Source organism: Erinaceus europaeus, chromosome 12, assembly GCF_950295315.1.
Source record: "Erinaceus europaeus chromosome 12, mEriEur2.1, whole genome shotgun sequence".
In the NCBI taxonomy this organism is placed as follows: Eukaryota; Metazoa; Chordata; class Mammalia; order Eulipotyphla; family Erinaceidae; genus Erinaceus; species Erinaceus europaeus.
In genome coordinates, this window is record NC_080173.1 from 2,581,961 (window position 1) to 2,601,001 (window position 19,041).

General features: G+C 47.3%; 1 protein-coding gene and 1 pseudogene across 6 annotated transcripts in view; both read right to left on the bottom strand.

The window, feature by feature from the left end:
* Positions 1 to 4,430: 4,430 nt before the first annotated feature.
* On the bottom strand, positions 4,431 to 5,189 carry LOC103117606 (acidic leucine-rich nuclear phosphoprotein 32 family member E-like; annotated as a pseudogene).
* A 9,172-nt stretch (positions 5,190 to 14,361) lies between these two features.
* Positions 14,362 to 19,041, bottom strand: part of PECAM1 (platelet and endothelial cell adhesion molecule 1) — a 57,761-nt gene continuing 53,081 nt past the window's right edge. For all 6 annotated transcript variants that reach the window (XM_016190246.2, XM_060202571.1, XM_060202573.1 and 3 more), the window contains one exon: positions 14,362 to 15,385. In XM_016190246.2, the coding sequence (XP_016045732.1) occupies positions 15,356 to 15,385 (30 nt within the window). In that variant the 3' untranslated portion in view covers positions 14,362 to 15,355. The remainder of the gene's footprint in view (positions 15,386 to 19,041) is intronic.

Genomic DNA, 19,041 nt, shown 5'->3' on the forward strand with positions numbered 1-19,041 from the left:
CCCAGGCACAAAGTTTTATTTATTTATTTTTATTAGGGGGGATTAATGGCTTACAATAAATATAGTTGTTGGTACATGTATAACATTTCTCAGTTTTCCTTTTTTTTTAAATTTTTCATATCTTTGTTTATTGGATAGGGACAGAGAACCTGAGAGGGAGGAGGAGAGAGACAGAGAGACAGCAGCCCCGCTTCACCCCTCGTGAAACTTTCCCCCTGCAGGTGGGGACCGGGGGCTCAAGCCCGGGTCCTTGCTCACCGTAATGCAGCCAGGTGAGCCACCACCCGGCCCCAATTTCTCAGTTTCCTAAAAGACTCGCTCACCCTTTCCTAGGCCCTCCTCCACCATCATGCATCATGCAGTGCGGCAACACGCCAAGGCTCTGGGCTCAGCTGGTCTTCAGGAAGGCTGCACCCGCCCCTTCTCTCACCAGCGGCTTGTGAGGGCGCTCGTCTCCTCACACCCCCATAATTATGGCCACTTTGGACAAGAAAGAACACAAGAATGGTGGCTATTACGGGTGCAAGAAGAATTGCCTCGCTGGGTGGCTTCTTAAAAGGGGGCATTTAGGAAGCTTTTGAGGCGTAATTACTGTTGAATCAAGCCTGGGAACACACACGCTCATTTGTTCTTTGTGCCCACGGCTGCTGACGCTCGGTGCTGTGAGCTCCTTTTGCCAGTCTGTGTTTCTGGGTTTCTGTGCCTGTGAGTTTTCCCAGAGGGTCTCTCTCTCTCTCCCTCTCCCTCTCCATCTCCCTCTCTATCTCCCTCTCCATCTCCCTCTCTCTCCCTCTCTCCCTTTCTCTCTCTCCCTCTCCCCCCTCTCCCTCTCCCCCCTCTCCCTCTCCCCCCTCTCCCTCTCCCCCCTCTCCCTCTCTCTCCCTCTCCCTCTCTCTCCCTCTCCCCCTCTCTCCCTCTCCCTCTCTCTCCCTCTCCTTCTCCCCCCCCCCCCCCCCCCCCCCGTGTCTGTGAGGAATGCAGCCTTGGGTTTGCTCTCCCCAGAGGAGGCATTTCTCCGCAGACCATCTCATCCCCAGTTCAGGCCACCAGCCACCATCTAGAATGTTGCTCCAGGGCCAAGGAGGTGGTCAGGTCTGCCTGTTTCAGGGCACAGAGGCCCAGTTGCCATCCTGCTGCTTCTATATGCCAGAGATGAGCAGTGCTAGAACCAGTCTGACTCTCCTAAGAAGAAACAAGTGAACCTTAGAGTGTGGTTCAAAAGGGAGTCAGGCGGTAGCACAGCGGGTTAAGCGCAAGGACCCGCACAAGAATCCGGTTCGAGCCCCCGGCTCCCCACCTGCAGGGGAGTCGCTTCACAGGCGGTGAAGCAGGTCTGCAGGTGTCTGTCTTTCTTTCCCCTGTCTTCCCCTCCTCTCTCCATTTCTCTCTGTCCTATCTAACAATGACAATTGATAACAACATTTAAAAAAAAAAGTCAAGGGCAACAAAAAGGGAAAATAAATAAATAAATAAATAAATAAATAAATAAATAAATAAATAAATAAAAAAAGAAGCCAGGCACAGTGGATGAACAGACAAAGCACACCAAGCCCTTTCTCTGTCAGCCGTGCACAGGTAGTGAGAAAGAATAGACATATGAGTGGGAGGGACTGCTTACCTTTGTTGTTTCCCGTCAGGTCAGACTGGAGCAGAGAAATGAGTGCAAGAGGTTTCCCAACAACATCAATAACCACAACAAGGGCAACAAAAGGGAAAATTAATTAATTAATTTTAAAAGTTTACAAAAAGTTTTCCATCTATACTGTCCAGAGTTTTCTTTCACAATATGCATCTTATTTGTCAATTACAATTTCAATCTGTACTCCATACTACTTTGCAATTAAAAAAAAAAATAGGGAGACGGGCGGTAGCGCAGCGGGTTAAGCGCACATGGCAGGAAGCACAAGAACCGGCGTGAAGATCCCAGTTTAAGACCCCCGGCTCCCCACCTGCAGGGGAGTCGCTTCCCAGGCGGTGCAGCAGGTCTGCAGGTGTCTGTCTTTCTCTCCCCCTCTCTGTCTTCCCCTCCTCTCTCCACTTCTCTCTGTCCTATGCAACAACAATGACAATAATAGTAACTACAACAATAAAACAAGGGCAACAAAAGGGAATAAATAAATAAAATAAATATTAAAAAAAGAATGAATAATAGCATGTTAGAGTTCTGATGGCAGTAAAAAAAAAAAAAAGTAAAAAAAAAAAAAAAAAGAATGAGAACATCTCATATAACCATAGTATGTCATTACCTTGGAGAACTGACCGTTAAAACTACCCTAGTAAACACATTCCATAGTCAAGTTTTCCCAGCTGTTCTAACAATGTCTTAAATAGCTTCTCTTTAATTTTTTGAGGGAATTTTTGTCTTTTGAGATTGTTATTGTCATCACAGGGGTACAGTTTCACCTCTCTCCAAGATAAGTATTATCTCTTAAAAGAAAAAAAAAAGTCCTGGAATCCAGTTCAGAATCATGCATTGCATTTGGCTACCCACCCCGGTTAATGTCACTTCATCTGGATCTTTTCCTGAGCCCACCTTTGTCTTCTCTGACATGGGAGTTGGGCTAAGATTTCAGTTGCTTGTGATGAGTGAATTCTGTGGGTTATCCTGGTCCTAGAAAAGTAGCTTTTCTTGAGCACTCTTGGCAGATGCCTTTAGTCACCCTAGTTTTACAACGGAAGATAAGCGGGTCTGTTTTGTCTCTGCTATACTCTTATTCAGTACAGCGTGTGATGTTAGAAATGCCTTTTATTTATAAAGCTGGCATCCTTCTACCTACGACTTGGCACATGTGATTCCTAACTCCCCAGGGCTACCCCAGCTCACCAGCACTGTGGTTCCCTGACGCCAGGGGGCAGCCTAGGACTCTGCACCACTGACAAGCGGCCTGGGACTGACCAGGCTCTCGGGGCAGCATCTACAAGTGTTTGTGCAAAAAAGATAGAAGTCAGCATAACAAGGCTTTCTCCCTCTTTATATCACAAAAGCCCATGACTTCCTCCTCTTTCCCTTTCTTCCGGCCCTCTGGTCACCTCACATCTTTACCAAAGAGCCTTGGCCAAGGTGGTCTCTCTACAGCACAGAGAGACCAGAGCACTGTTCTGTAGTACTGAGGCTCGAACCAGCATGCACGCTACTGCTGAGCCCAACTCTGCTCCTCAACTTTTCACAACTTAATTACTTCATTCATTCATTCATCTACTTTGGCAAGCAGGATTTTCGCTGGGGCTCTGAAACTGCATACTCCCACCCCTCTTGATGGGGTCTCTCTCTCTCTCTCCCTCTCTCTCTCCCTCTCCATCTCCCTCCCTCCCTCTCTCTCTCTCTCCCTCTCTCTCCCTCCCTTTCTGTCTCTCACTCTCTCTCCCTTTCCTTCTCTCTCTCTCTCTCTCTGGCAGCAAGGTTGATGTAGAGAGGAGACATCACAGCACTGCCCACACTGCTTGTGACACTTTCTCTGTGTAGATGCTCCCAGGTGGCCAGAACCTGGGTCCTCACACACGGCCCTCCCTGCAACTTACAGGATGAAGAACTCTCTAACAGCACTAAAATGTATTTATTTTTATGTGAGAGACCAGAACGCTGTGCATCTCTGGTATATGCAGTTTTGGGGACTGAACCTGCGACCTAGCCATAGACGTCTGTGCTTGACGGCTGACTGAGCTCCCGGAGCTTTCTTCGGCTTGCTCTGATCACCTGGGTGGAGTTCTTGCCTATGTCAGTATGGAAAGAACTCCTTCAAGGTAATTATCTTTTAGGGGCTACTACAAAACCAGCATTAGTTGTATGTGGATTAGTTGTATGAAAATCTAGTGTCGCTGCCTTTCCTGCGCATTGCCCCCCGGCCCCACCACTGCTCGCACTTCTCCTGCAACCCGAGAGATTCCTGTTCCCATGACCCTCACCACCTCATAGTCCACGTGGCCTGATTCCTCCGTTGATTCTCTGTTGTTGTTGTTTTCACCTGCTACAATCTAGTTTCCAAGGAGGCAGGGATCCTTGTGTTCTTCTTCAAACACTTCTAGCAGTGAGTGACAGGAAAATGTTTGTACCCTTCACTAACATTCAGAAAAACTAGGCCAAAATTTTCATCTTATTGAGAAAAAAACAAAAACAAAAACCAGCTCCAGTGTTTGGGAGAGAGAAAGACTTACACACCACGGACTGTGGGGATACCGTCTCCATCCTTCCCGATTTCTTAATTCACTTTGTGGGAGCCAGCGGCACTGCGGCCCTCAGACTAGAAGCCAGGGCCTTGTGCCGAGTCTGCTTCTAGACTTCTGAACACATATTGTCTCAAAGCAGGACTTGTTTTTCTCCATAAATTTTAAGCTACAGTTTTGTGTTATTTATGTTGTAAGAAGCTAGGAAGTCTATTTTGGGTAGATTCCAAGGAGCCCGTGACTTTACTAATCTTGCCTGAGCCCCACAGCTAACATCCTCCCCGCTCCTGCTCCTCTTCAGGATCTGGTGTTTCATTATCCTCCTAGTCGAGTCCACCTAAATAGGTGATTTGCCACAGCAGTTCAAAAATACTTTCTCTAGAATCTTCCAGGTTGGTGATCTCACAGTTAAACAAGTCAAGACTTCCCACATTTGTCCTATTTTGCAAAGCTCCTACTATGTTGAGATCTTGATTTTATTTCCATTCAGACTAAGCTTCGCAAAATCTGGACATTTCTGTACTGGGACGTCCAAGAAACAACGCTGTTTCTGAGTTCCAACTTTCAGAGTTTATTTAAGCTGGGCAGCTGGGCTGATAAACCGAGTGGTACAGTAGGCACACTCAAAAACTCTAGATTTTTACAAGTATCTTTAAGGCTCTTGATTTCCCCACTGACTAACACAAAGGCAATTATCAAGAACCAACCCTGCCCCTCCTCCCGGGCTCTGTTCCTCTTCTTCATCTCCAAGGCCTCCTCCTGCTTTTTCCAGAAAGAGACTGAAGTAGTTGACGAGACAAAAGTCCTTATGAGATGGTACCAGCAAGAATCAAGATGGAGGAGATACCATCTGAAGGAAGAGGAGTCAACTAAACATGCACTTAACAGCAGTTAATCACGCTAATGGGGTGGCTGCATTTGGCTCCGATTTGTTGGCAACTAGGCTGAACTGGAAGCACGTGAGACCACGAGGGACCTATTGTCTGACCTCGAAAGCCTGAGTCAGCAGGAGTCCTTGCAAGCGGCATTTGGAACAGGAGAATTCTGCACCACACCCACTGCCCGATTGGCCAATGTTTGCCAAACACCCAAAATCACGGTCTAAGGATGTGATCCTTTTACCTGTGCAGACTACGGATGCAGCAGTAAATCACACGATCGTTTTCATGGTTTAAGAAAACTTTATTCTGATGTCCTAATTGAAAATAAAGATGGGGGGCCAGGTGGTGGTGCAGCTGGTGAAGCACATGTTACAGTGCTCAAGGATCCGGGTTCGAGCTCCTGGTCCCCACCTGCAAGGGGAAAGCTTTGCAAGTGGTGAAGCAGGGCTGCAGGTGTCTCTCTCTGTCTCTCTCCCTCTCAATTTCTGGATGTCTCTATCCAATAAATAAAGATTTAAAAATTATTAAAAAAAACATTAAAAAAAGGAAAGATGGGGGGGTTGGGCGTTGGTGCAGTGGGTTAAGCGCATGTGGCGCAAAGCGCAAGGACCACCGTAAGGATCCCGGTTCGAGCCCCCGGCTCTCTACCTGCAGGGGAGTCGCTTCACAGGCGGTGAAGCAGGTCTGCAGGTGTCTGTCTTTCTCTCCCCCCCCATGTCTTCCCCTCCTCTCTCCATTTCTCTCTGTCCTGTCCAACAACAAACAACATCAACAATGGCAATAGTAATAACCACAACGAGGCTACAACAACAAGGGCAACAAAAGGGGGAAAAATGGCCTCCAGGAGCGGTGGGTTCACGGTGCAGGCACCGAGCCCAGCAATAACCCTGGAGGAAAAAAAAAAAAAAAAAAGGAAAGATGGAAGTGAGAGGATCCAAAGGAATACATAGTTCAACAAGTCTGCAAATATATATATTTATCATCCGATGTCTCAAATCTTTGACCAATATTGAGCCGCAGATAATTCATGAATCAGATGTTCACACATTAACTAATAGTTCTATTAGTTTCTACTCTCAGCCTTCTTCCCTTTCCTCTCTTCCCTCAGGCACTTTCCAAGCTGTCTCAGGAGCTGAGATTACAGAAGGGAAATCCACTTGTGTCTTCTTAAACTACAAAATGGACTGGCTCATGCTTATTATGTGTCTGAAGGAGAAAATGCACATCTGGCGAATTTACTTCTCCTGGCCACCAGGAAGTCGCCCTCCAGCACTGCGTGCAGGAGGTTGCTCTGTTTTCTGCAGATGCTTTTATATATATCTATTCCCTTTTTTGTTGTCTTTTTTTTATTGTTGTAGTTATTGATGTCGCTGTTGTTGGACAGGACAGAGAGAAACGGAGAGAGGAGGGGAAGACAGAGGGGGAGAGAAAAACAGACACCTGCAGACCTGCTTCACCGCTTGCAAAGCGACTTCCTGCAGGTGGGGAGCCGGGGGCTCAAACTGGGATCCTTAGGCCGGGCCTTGCGCTTTGCACCACGTGCGCTTAACCTGCTGCGCCACCGCCTGACTCCGAGATGCTTTTTGTAATTATTATTATTACTACCTGTTGGGCTGCATACCTGATTGATTACGCCACTCTTGGAGGACACTTCTTTTTCTCCTTCTTAAAATTCTCAGCGACAAAGAGCACGAGAGAGCGAGGAGGAGATACCACAGTACTGTTCATGAAGTCTCCTTGGTGCAAGGAGTTCCCATATGGCACTGGGGTTCCAAACCTGGGTCCTCAAGCGTGAGAAAGTGTATGTTCTCCTGGGTGAGCCTGATACGCGCTGATACTAAAACAACAGTTCTTTTATAAAATCTCTGAATAGTCTATTAGTGAACCCTACCCACTATGTTTCAGCAAATTCTTTAACTTCCTAAGCTTAATTTTTTTTCCTGCTTGGTACACGTAATAGTTTTCTATTATGACAAAATACACATGACATAAAATTTGCCCTATTACAGTTTTTTAGTACGTGGTTCAATTATTTATTTAAGTCTGTGCTGGTTGCTCCTGGGTGTCTGCTTTTCTTGGTGTCTTTCACAGTCATGCAACATGCATGACACAAGGGAGGTTCTCTGTTGAATAAACTCTGGTAGTAAACGGGGCTGTTGGGCTGTGTAGAGTCATGCAGTTTGAATTCTAATGGTTTTGACTTAAGTAACATATCCCCATATGTTGTAAGTTAACTTAATAAGGGTTAGGTTGGGGGCTGCTGCGGAGGCACGTAAAAGGATTCACAGCGGGGTCTTGGAACTGGTTTAAACAATACACTGTTTAGTAGGGTGAGACAGGTAGGTAAAAGGCGAAATAAGCACTTATCATCAAGCATTAAGAGTACGCTAGGTCCATAAAGTCTGAGCATAGTTATCAAGTTTAGTCCCATAAGATAAACAGTATCTGCTCTGGTAAAGGTTGCTCCTGTCTGCAGAGGGTCTGAAAGTTTACCAGCTACAGAGTCACGTGTTCAGTGACCAGGAGAAGCAGCCAGGCGCACCTGACCAGAGCAGCTTCTGACCAGGAGAAGCAGCAGCAGCCGGAGGCCCACGTGCTCAGAGTCCCTGCTTTTATATGCTCCCTCTCTGAAGCACCTCCTCAGGGTGACGCCATTTGATGCTAACAGTCCCTAACTCCTGCTGGGGTCACCACAGCCGTACGCCAACACCTCCCACTAGACAGAGAAGCACCTGTGTTGGTCTCGGCACAGGACCTGCTGAAGGTCAGGGCTGGGCGCCCTCGTTCTCTGGAGCATCTGCATCACACACATTCACGAGAGCATGTGTCACATGCAAGCCTCCTGGCCGCACTCACGTAGAGAGCTGGGAAGTCGCCTCACCTCAGGACTGACAAGCTCAGAGATAAATACAGTCAGCAAGTGAGTTCCAATCTGTCCAAGTTACCAGGAAACTTTAACATAAAAAATTCAAAGGCTCTATAAGGGCTGAGTCATCCTTTCCGCATTTGTGACTTGCTACCAAGTTTCCCATAAGCAAGTGTGACTGAAAATCATTCTTTGCCTGGCCTTGCCTTTACTCTCCTCTCCTCTCCTCTCCTCTCCTCTCCTCTCCTCTCCTCTCCTCTCCTCTCCTCTCCTCTCCTCTCCTCTCCTCTCCTCTCCTCTCCTCTCCTCTCCTCCCCCCCTCCCCTCCCCTCCCCTCCCCTCCTCTCCTCTCCCCTCCCCTCCCCTCCCCTCCTCTCCTCTCCTCTCCCCTCCCCTCCCCTCCTCTCCTACCCTCCCTCCCTCCCCTCCCCTTCCTCCCTCCCCTCCCCTCCTCTCCTCTCTCCCCTCCCCTTTTATCTCTCATTTTTCTCTCTCTCTCTCTCTCTTTTTGCCTCTAGGATTATCACTGGGGCTCGATGCCAGCACTACTGATTCACAGCTCCTGGTGGCCATTTTTTTTTCCACTGTTTTTTTTATTGGATGTGACAGAGAGAAATTGAAAGAGGAGGGGGAGAGAGATACCTGCAGACCTGCTTCCCTGCCCGTGAAACATCCCCCGAACACGCCCCGCCCCACCACAGGTGAGGAGCTGGGAGCTTGAACCCGGATCCTTGCGTGTGTCCTTACACTTAGTAGTGCGTACACTTAACTGGGTGCACCACTGCCCAACCCCCCTCCCCCCATCCTTTCTTTCTAGGGCCTTGTCCCAGCCTTCTAAGTTTCAGCATGAGCTGCCAGTTCTGACCAAAGCAACCTAAACCCTGAGGAAGGGAGTGCTGGTCGTACCAGAGACTAATGGGATCGTTTCTGGCAATCAACCAGACCCTCCTGTGCCAAGAGGTTCCAGGAAAATCAGTGCAGCCCAGGATTAGGAGGAAGTAAGGCAGCCACTGGGGACTTTTTCCTAATGAATCCGATAAACCCTGGGAAAATATCATCCACTAGCGTTCAGATAGAGGGAGAAAACAACTCTCAGGATTTTAGCATCAGAACAAGCCATTGGGAATAGAAAACTCATCTACAAATATGTGGGATCTATGAGCTTCAGCTCTGGATTACGGCCAGTTCATAGGGGAAAGGAGGGAACAGGGGAAGTGAGACGGAGGAGAGAGAGGAATCAGGGAAAGAGGGAAAGATGAAGGGGAAGGAGAACTTTGAAGAAAGCTAAAGACAGAAGCATAATAATAGTTTCAGAGACAGAACACTGGGCGTGGGGCGGCAAAGCACAGTGCACCAGACTGAGGATTGCGTCCTTGGAAGTTAAACCGCTGCTGTCATCCTTTCTAGTTCACATGAGTGCCTCAGAAACACACTAAGTCGGAGCTGCAAGGCGTGTGCTTGTCTTGTCTGCTTCCTTCCGTCTGCAGTAGCACCCCCAGAATGGGCTCATGCCCCTTCTTCCCAATTCTGCCTAGAACCTCTGAATATGAACTTTTAAAAAAACATCTTTACTTATTTATAGATAGAGTCAGCCAGGAATTGAGAGGGAAGGGGGTGATAGAGAGAGAGAGAGACAAAGAAACACCTGCAGCCCTGCTTCACCATTTGCAAAGCTTTCCCCCTGCAGGTGGGGACTGGGGGGCTCGAACCTGGCTCCTTGCACACTGTAACATGTGGGCTCAGCCAGACATGCCACCACCTGGCCCCTTGAACTTTTTAAAAACAAAAACAAAAACAAAAAACAGGATCTCTGTAGATATTGGTTCAGTGAGGTTCTACTGGATGAGGGCAGGCCTTAAATTGAATGACTGCTGCTCTGTGGGAAAACCAGAGATTCAGAGACACAGACACATTCCTAGGGAAGACAGTCAGGTGACAACAGGGTCAAAGACACTCAGTGCCAGCCAGCACTGAAGACCAGAAGAAACAAGGAGTCTTTCCTAGAGCCTTTGGAGGAGTGTGACGCAGTCAACTCTGTGGACTTCTGGCTTCTAGATTGTAGAGAGTACATTTCTGCCACTCGCAGTGATGCAGCACAGTAATCTGTGCGGCCACCTTAGGAAAACTAACCACCTTCTTTTGCAGGACTTTGGACTTTTGTAGCACTTCTAGGCTCACAAGGTGAACTAGTAACCAATCCCCTATTCTCAACTTGCTTTTTACTTTTATTTTCCAGCCTGCTTCATCCTCTGTGAACATGAAACTATATTTTCTACTCTATTGTCAAAATTCACTTCATTTACTTATGAGAGAGAGAACCAGAGTGCTGCTCTGGTACATGTTATGCTGGGACTCAAACTTGGGATCTCATGTTTGACAGCTTAATGCCTTATACACACTCCACCGCTCCATCTCCTGGGCCTCAAAATTTATTTTGATAATAAAGATTTATTTTCCATTGAATTATTAGATCTATCTAAAGAGATAATTCAGACTTTAAAAATGCTTTAAAAATATTTAGTTATTTTAATGAGAGACAAAGAGAAAGAGACCAGAGCACTATTCAGTTCTGGTTTATGGTGGTGCTGGGGATTGAACCTGGGACCTCAGGGATGCAAATCTGACGTGCTGCCAGTGCTCCAACGACCCACTCCCACAGAAATACTTTGAAATATACATTTTTAAAAAATTTTTTAAATATTTATTTTATTTATTCCCTTTGTTGCCCTTGTTGTTTTTATTGTTGTAGTTATTATTGTTGTCATCATTGTTGGATAGGACAGAGAGAAACGGAGAGAGGAGGGGAAGACAGAGACGGGGAGAGAGAGACAGACACCTGCAGACCTGCTTCACCGCCTGTGAAGCGACTCCCCTGCAGGTGGGGAGCCGGAGCTCGAACCGGGATGAACTATACATTTTTAAGTCTCTTATTTTTTTCCACTTTTATTGGTGATTTAACAGTGATTTGTGAAATCATAAGATCTCAGGTGTTTAGTTTCACACCCACACACATTATCTGAGCAACCACACCCTTCAAAATTCTCTGCCAAGCAGAGCCCTGGTATCTCTTTCTCCCAATTTCTCTGTCTCATAAAATAAGTAAATCTTTTATTAACTTTTATTTATTTATTATTGGAGAGAGACAAAAATTGAGAGAGAGAGAGAGAGAGAGAGAGAGAGAGAGAGAGAGACCTGCAGCATTGCTTCACCAATCATGAAACTTTCCCCCTGCAAGTAGGGACCAGGGGTTTGAACCTGTGTTCTTGCACACTGTAAGGTGTTGCTTAACCAGGTGCGCCACTGCCTGCCCCTCAGAAACGATCTTTTACTTGTGATTAATAGTAGTTTCCAAGGTGGTCAGGTTACAAGATGTAGCTCCACACCACACCACACCCAACACCAAAGTTCTGCGTCCCTACTCTCCCACCTCCCAAATGTTACCATTATAGTTCTCATGGGTCTTAGAAACAGCTCACTTCTTTCTAGGTTGTTGTTGTTGTTGTTGTTCCCCAAGTTCATCCATATCAGACCTCAAAATTCCACTTATGACACTATTCCTAAGAAGAACCTTTGGCTGTGGTCGAAGCCTGATTTAACTTGCTTCAGCAGTGATTTCACTGATCTGTGTAAGGTCTCTGATGACACATGCCTTCACTAGAAGACACATGCGGGGTGGGGCCGTGCTGGGTGGGGTCCTCCTACACAGGGATCTGCCTTCCCCTCAGGGCAAGTGTTTGTGGCAGGCAGCTCAGTAATTTTTTGTTTTTTTGTTTGTTTGTTTTAAAGACTGACTTTGGCCAATGTGAATCTGCCTGAAAATCCTAGGGGACAATGGTGGCTTTCTGGTCTTTTTTTTTTTTTTAAAGATTTTATTTATTTTCCCTTTTGTTGCCCTAGTTTTTTATTGTTGTAGTTATTATTGTTGTTGTTATTGATGTTGTCATTGTTAGGTAGGACGGACAGAAGTGGAGAAAGGAGGGGAGGACAGAGAGGGGGAGAGAAAGACAGACACCGCCTGTGAAGCGACTCCCCTGCAGGTGGGCTCGAACTGGGTTCCTTATGCCGGTCCTTGCGCTTTGCACCACGTGCGCTTTAACTTGCTGCGCTACCGCCCGACTCCTGTTTTTGTTTTTCATACAAGATTTATTCACTCACTATAAGAGCCTGAGAGAGGGGTGTTCGATGAGAGCATTGCCCAGCTCTGGCATATGTCGTTGCTGGGGCCTGACTCTGTGGCCTTTGGACCTTAGGCATGCGAGTTGGGACTACATGTAATGGGCTGAACCCTGGCTAAAAAAATAAAAAAGGATTTGCTTTATGATTCCAGGGGTATTTACCTACTTATAGTAGGTAAGTGCTATCTCTTAGTCATCTGGGTGTGGGTGTGCATGTGTGCCTGTGTGTGTGTGTGTGTGTGTGTGTGTGTGTGTTGGTGCCAAGGGTCAAGCCCAGAGCCCTAGATGGAAAGCAAGTACTCTTCCTTTGAATGCATCACCAGGTGTTTTTGAAGGGCGTGAGCTGACCTGCGGGCTGACAGGCTAGCTGCCTGATGTTCACTGAAGGCACCACTGTCTCCCTTGCCTTAGTATCTTTGAACAATCCCCGCCCCTCTTCCCATCCTGCTACCTGCTAAGCACCCTCGGGGCTTGGATTAGACCCGACTTCTTTCCAGAACCATCCCTACACACCGAATGAACTCTGCTAGGAGCACTGTCCATGAGCTCATATATATTTTTAGATTATATTTATTTATTTATTGGCTAGATACAGCCAGACATCGATAAAGTAGGGGGATACAGGGACAGAGAGAGATACCTACAGCCCTGCTTCACCACTTGCAAGTCAGTCAATGCTGGTGCTCAGAGTATGTGCATCAAACAGTTGACTGATCACCCGCTGTTTTTAGGAGGAAAACAATCCCACTGCATGCTGGTTAGGGAGCATTTGAAGTTATTTACTGGCACATCCCAACGTGAGGGCATGAGAGGGAGCTCTAGCTAGTCCCACTGGCCAGAAAACTCTTTCCTGAAAATGGTGACTGGATGTTGTTCTATTTATTATCCTTTTAATTTGTGTGTGATGGGGGGGTGGGCTTCACTGCTCTGGACCATGTTTTTCAGACAGAAAGAAAGAGACAATATCCACAACACCTACGGTTCCTCCAGTGTGGTGGAGGCTGGGCTCAAACCCGGGTCCTGCTCCCGGCAAAGCAGGTGCACTCTCCACGTGATGGTACTATTGGTAAGGACTGGCTGCAACATTTAGGATAAAGGAGACCAGTGCCCTGGATTTAGAGAGTTTTAGCCATTAGCTCTTCAGAGAGAGAGGGGGAGAGGGAGAGGGAGAGGGAGAGGGAGAGGGAGAGTTAGTTTTCCTCCTCAGAAATAGAACTGGAGCAGAAAAGCAGTGAAAAGTCCACTTGCACTCCAGAATAAGAGTCTTCCCAGTTACCACGGCACAGAACTGCTCTGACAGCGGCAAGAAACTGAGCTGACACGGGTTCTGGGCTCTCCTCATCATTCCTGCACTGAGTGGTAGATCTGACTGTGGTGAGAGGTCATGCAGTCCTCTGCCTCTACCTGAATCCACAGACCTGAGGACAGGAAGCTGTGTGACATTTTGTGACACAACTTTGTGTGTGGTGCCTCTGCTGTATTTTCAAAGGAGTGTAAAGCTTCCAAATGGTTAAGAATCACTCATTTAATTTCCTCATTTGAGACACAAAGGCTCCTTCAAGTCTGTGAGTGGAATCTAGGTGAATGTGGCCTGTAGGGCAGTGCAGTCTGAGGTCAGGGGAGGTGGGGGTGAGGGGTGGAGGACGCTTGGACGGTGGGATTGCTAGATCAGATACAGGTACTGGGCTGTGGAGACCATTTTCCATGTTGCAAGCCTGAGATACCACAGGGTCCAGGTTCGGTACCTGGTTCCACCACAAGCCAGAACTGAGCAGTGCTCCAGGCTCCCCCCGGTCCATATATATGTATATGTACATATATATGGATCTTCATTAAAGAAAAATTAATACTTTTATAGTATGTCTTCCAAATACCACATGATGCACACTTGTACTAGAAAATTATTTATGGCATTTAAATTTAACTGAGCAACCTGTGTGGTGTGTGTGTGGGTGGGTGGTTAGTACTGTGTGTGTGTGTGTTTTGCTCAGTCTGATAACACTATATATGGGGATACACTGTACACTACATGTCTTCACCTAGGATGAGAACACTGCAGTGCCAGCCCACAGACGCTTATCACTCAGTGTTCGTGACTGAGACGCCATCTGACCTTGACTTCAGAGCAGGTCACAGAGGCCTCGGCCTGTGTGAGGCTCAAACTATTGATGAGACCTGCTTGGTTCCTGCTGTGGCTGCAGAAGGTTGAGGTGTCCACAGGCACTACCGATATTCTGTGTGCTTGTGACCTCTCAGAAGATGACATTTCACAGGGCTGTGAAGAGTAAAGACCACATTTATTTAGTACAACACCCCGCAGGACCCTCGAGCTGTGTCCCTGAGGTGGCCAGGGGAGCAGTTCTAGTGAGCTGTGCTCACTAGTGCAATTCCACAGCCACTGCTGCAGCCTCTCACCTACCCACTCAGGCTACCATCAGAAACATCCTCAGACCTCAGGAGACCATTTCTTTAGCAAGGAATAAATTAAAAAAATTAGTAAGAAAAATGTTTCATTTTACTACTAAAAGTATTTGCTGTAGGTGACCATCTTCTTGGCTTTCAGCCTTCAGCATGGTAAAGGAAAAGAAAGAAAGAGAAAAAAGAAAGAAAGAAAGGGGCATAGAAAACAGCTGAAGAACATCTGTACTTTATCCAACTTCATTGTAGTTTTGTGCATTTGCCCAACATGGGACAGAGCTTGTCTTTAGTTATGCTGGCATCTCAGACGATGTTGTTCACAGCTGTGGAGGGTGAGGCCACAGGGGAGGCAGTTGGCTGTTAGTATCGTGTTGACTTTGTTCCAAAGAACAAGGGTTACCTAGAGTCAGAGGCCTTTGAAGGACTGGAGGCACAGAGAAAACTAGCCCTAACTCAGGGCATTCTAGAAGAGGCTGACTACCCAACGAGAATGGCTTGCAGAGTGCAAGGGTGCTTGGAAAAGTTCTATGACTCTGTGCATGACACAACATTCAAGTTTCAAAATCTACCCTGAGCCCCTGGTGCTGCACCCAGCTTTTGAGGAAGCTCCCACTCTGTGACAGACGGGTCATGTGGGACGTTAGCCAGCGCACTCAGCGTCTCCTTTCCTGCCAGTTGAAATGCAGTAGGATGCATCTAGAAACTGGAGACCCGGCCTTGGCCACTGCTGTGTTCAGTGGGAGCAGGCCAGGGTCATAAATAAGTACACAGAGCTCTTGGAATACGGGGATGGGTCATCTGCTTCTCTCGGGATGGAGCCGGCCTTCCGGGGATGAGCACCAGTCCTCAGGTTTCTAAGTGCCATCAAGGGAGCCTTCCGTTCTCTGTAATGACGGGAGACAAGAGAAGCAAGGGTCACACTCTCAGGATTGAAGACCACACTAGGGAGACCTGCAAACTGTAGAAGGCACTTGTCACAGGAGCTGAGCTTCCAGAGAATTCCCACCTGCTGTAGCAGCGCTATCTGTCTGCTACACCCCCACCTCTGGGAAGTGTGTGTGGGGGACAATCCCTGCCCATCCTTGTTCCTCCTTTCTCACCCTCTCTTTCTTCTGTAGAGCGGGAAGCCACGTTACACATCAACCAACTTCATCAGGTACCCGCAAGCATCCCAGTCCTGTGCTCTTGGGAGTGTCACTTAGTCAACAGAAGACTAGCAAAGTTTAAAAGCACTTGGCTTAGGTGGGAGAGATAGCAGAATGGTTCTGTACAGAGACTCTCATGCCTCCAAAGTCCTAGCTCAATACCCCCATGTCATCTTAAACCAGAGCTGAGCAGTGCTCTCATCTCTTTCTTTGTATCTTTCTCTCTGTATCCCTCTAATTAAAGTGAAACAAATGAAATATTTCAGTTTTTTTTTTTATTAAAATATCTGGCTTTGGGCCAACAAAATAGCTCACCTGGATAGCGCACAGTTTTGCCACACACGTGATCCAGGTTTGATAACAGTCCCCACCACACTGGAGGAAGCTTTGGTACTATGCCATCTTTCCTGCCCATCCCCTTCTTAGGTCCTCCTTCTGCCTATCTGTTTGTCTGAAAAAGCCAGCCCTAAGTGTCAAAGCCCCAACGGATAACCAAAAGTAAAAGACTCTGGGGTGGGGTGGGGGGAGAGTTTGGGTCCTGGGTATGACAGCAGAAGAGGACTTAGTGGGGATTGTATTGTTATGTGGAAAACTGGGAAAAGTTATGCATGTACAAACTATTGTATTTTACTGTAAACCATTAATCCCCCAATAAAGAAATTTTTTTAGTATTTTTATATTTATTTATTTATTCCTTTTTGTTGCCCTTGTTGTTTTACTGTTGTAGTTATTATTGTTGTTACTGATGTCATCATTGTTGGATAGGACAGAGAGAAATGGAGAGAGGAGGGGAAGACAGAGAGGGGGAGAGAAAGACAGACACCTGCAGACTTGCTTCACCGCCTGTGAAACAACTCCCCTGCAGGTGGGGAACCGGGGGCTTGAACCAGGATCCTTACGCCAGTCCTTGTGCTTTGTGCCACCTGCGCTTAACCCACTGTGCTACCGCGCGACTCCCAATAAAGGAATTTTTTTAAAAAGATGAAATCTCTGATTCATTTTAGCATGGAAAAACCTCAAAGACACTATGCTAAGTGAGATAATCCAAACACAAAAGACTGTATGAATCCACTTATCTGAGGTGCCCAGAGTAGTCAAGTGATTGAGAAAGAAAATGCCAGGTGGTTGCTGGCAGCTGGGGTGGGGTGGCTGGGAGGGGGGTAAGGAGTCAGTGTTCTTACTCATTTAGTCACTGAATTTTGTGGAACGGGGCCCTCGTGCGCTATTTCACCACTCTGGGCCACTTCTTTTCATTCAGAGACAGAGACAGAGACAGAGAGAGACAGAGAGGTGGCCACACCACAGCGTCTCTCTGGTGATGCCAGGGCTGGACCCCAGCTGCACGTGTGTCGATGCCAGCGCCCTCTCTGGTGACCTAACTCCAGTCTGAGAAGTAGCTGTTTAGTGGGGACAGAGTTCCAGTTCACCAGGGAAAAGTTCTGTAGGCAGATGGTGGGGTGAACAACATTGGCAATGTCTTTAATACCACTATGTTGTGCACTTAAATGTAGTTAAAAGTCGTGAATTGGGGGGGCTGGGCAGTAGTACCATGGGTTAAGTACACATGGACTGGCCCCTGGCTCCCCATTGCAGTGGGGTCACCTCATAGGCAGTGAAGCAGGTCTGCAGGTGTCTGTCTCTTTCTCCCCCTCTCTGTCTTCCCCTCCTCTCCTGATTTCTCTCTGTCCTATCCCACAACAGCAGCAGCAATAACAAGGGCAACAAAAAAATGGGGGAAAAATGGCCTCTAGGAGCAGAGGATTTGTAGTACAGAAACCAAGCCCCAGAGATAACCCTGGAGGCAAAAAAAAAAAAAACATGAACTTTGTGTTGCGTATACTTTGCCACAGTAAAAAAGTAATCTGCCTTGTAGTTTTCCTAACTGTCATATGGTACTTATGTCACCTATTTACGTGCCAGGAACTCGATTCCCATCTGACCCAGACACTGCTGAGGATGCAAGGACCTGTCCTGAAGAATAAATATTACATTCTAACAATCATGGACAGACAACACTATGTTCTAACAATCATGGACAAAGAATACTACCTTCTAACAGTCATGACAAAGAATGCTACCTTCTAACAGTCATGGACAGAATGCTACCTTCTAATAGTCATGGACAGACAATGCTACCTTCTAACAGTCATGGACAGACAATGCTACCTTCTAACAGTCATGGACAGACAGTGCCCCAGGAAGCAGAAGGTGGGAGAGCTCCTAACAAGTGGTTCAGCTCATAAGAGCAAAGAAATGACTCAGCAGTCAAGCATATCTTGCATGCATGGAGCCCTGAATTTTATCTCTAAGAAACATGATCTATTTCTCTTCCTTCCTTCCTTCCCTACCTACCTACCTATCATTATCTGTTTATCTACTGGCCAGAAATACAGATCAGCCAGCAGAGCTCCTACCTTGCTGTGAGTACACTAAGGTTTTAGACCTGCTACCACATAGGCTGTCTATGGTAACTGAAGAACCTTCAGAGCTGTGGTCTTTCTTTCTCTCTCTCTCTCTCTCTCTCTCTTCCTCTCATTATTATCTCATTATCTGAATAAAAACAAGCTTCTCACAGTGGTGAAATCACATATGGATGAAGCACTGGTTCCACAAAAAAATCAAAGCGGAGACCACAGCAGAAATCGTCCCTGGACCTTAACCAAACACCCAGGAAGTTACAGTAAGCTTTCTGGAACTGACTCTGAGTCTGATGGACTAACAAATGAATCCAGGAGGCAACGAGTAGAGCGGAAGGGGCGGGCCCTGGGCGGTGATGGAGCCCAAAGAGCAGACAGCACCTGAGCTCAGCCTGCTCAGACCCTCTAGAGACAAAGGGTCCTCGCTGCAGCTGGAACTCAGGGAGGCAGGAGCTGAAGAAGACGTGGGATAGGCCAGGCCCTACCTGGGGAACCCCAGAGCCGCTAAGTTCCCTGAGATAGAGTCCTGTTTTGTTCTAGTACTGCTGGACCGAGGAGTCACTTTGGACAGGATGCAGGTCAGAGGGGCTCCAGCTGGACAGCCCAGCTTCTGACTCCTCCTTTGCCAGGAGTGATCTAGGCAGGCAAGCCAAGAGCTATGCTGGTCCAATGTGCTGGAGGCCCGCCAGCCCTGGCAGCTACTTTCACCAGATTTCCTCTGCGGGTGTGCAGCCTTTTTGCAGTCCTCACACCAAGTCCCTCTCCAGATGGCTCTGCTTTCCCTCTCTGGGGAGACCGAGAGCGTATGGAGCTGCTGCTCCCTAAAGGAGAAGCTAGGCCATGGGCAACCAGGCCTTGGGGGTTCTGCAGTGAAGGTCAGCATGCTTACATCTGTAAGCCTGTCCTCACACTACAGGTCAGTCATCAGCTACCCTAACACGCACACGCGCGCGCACACATACACTCACACACACATGC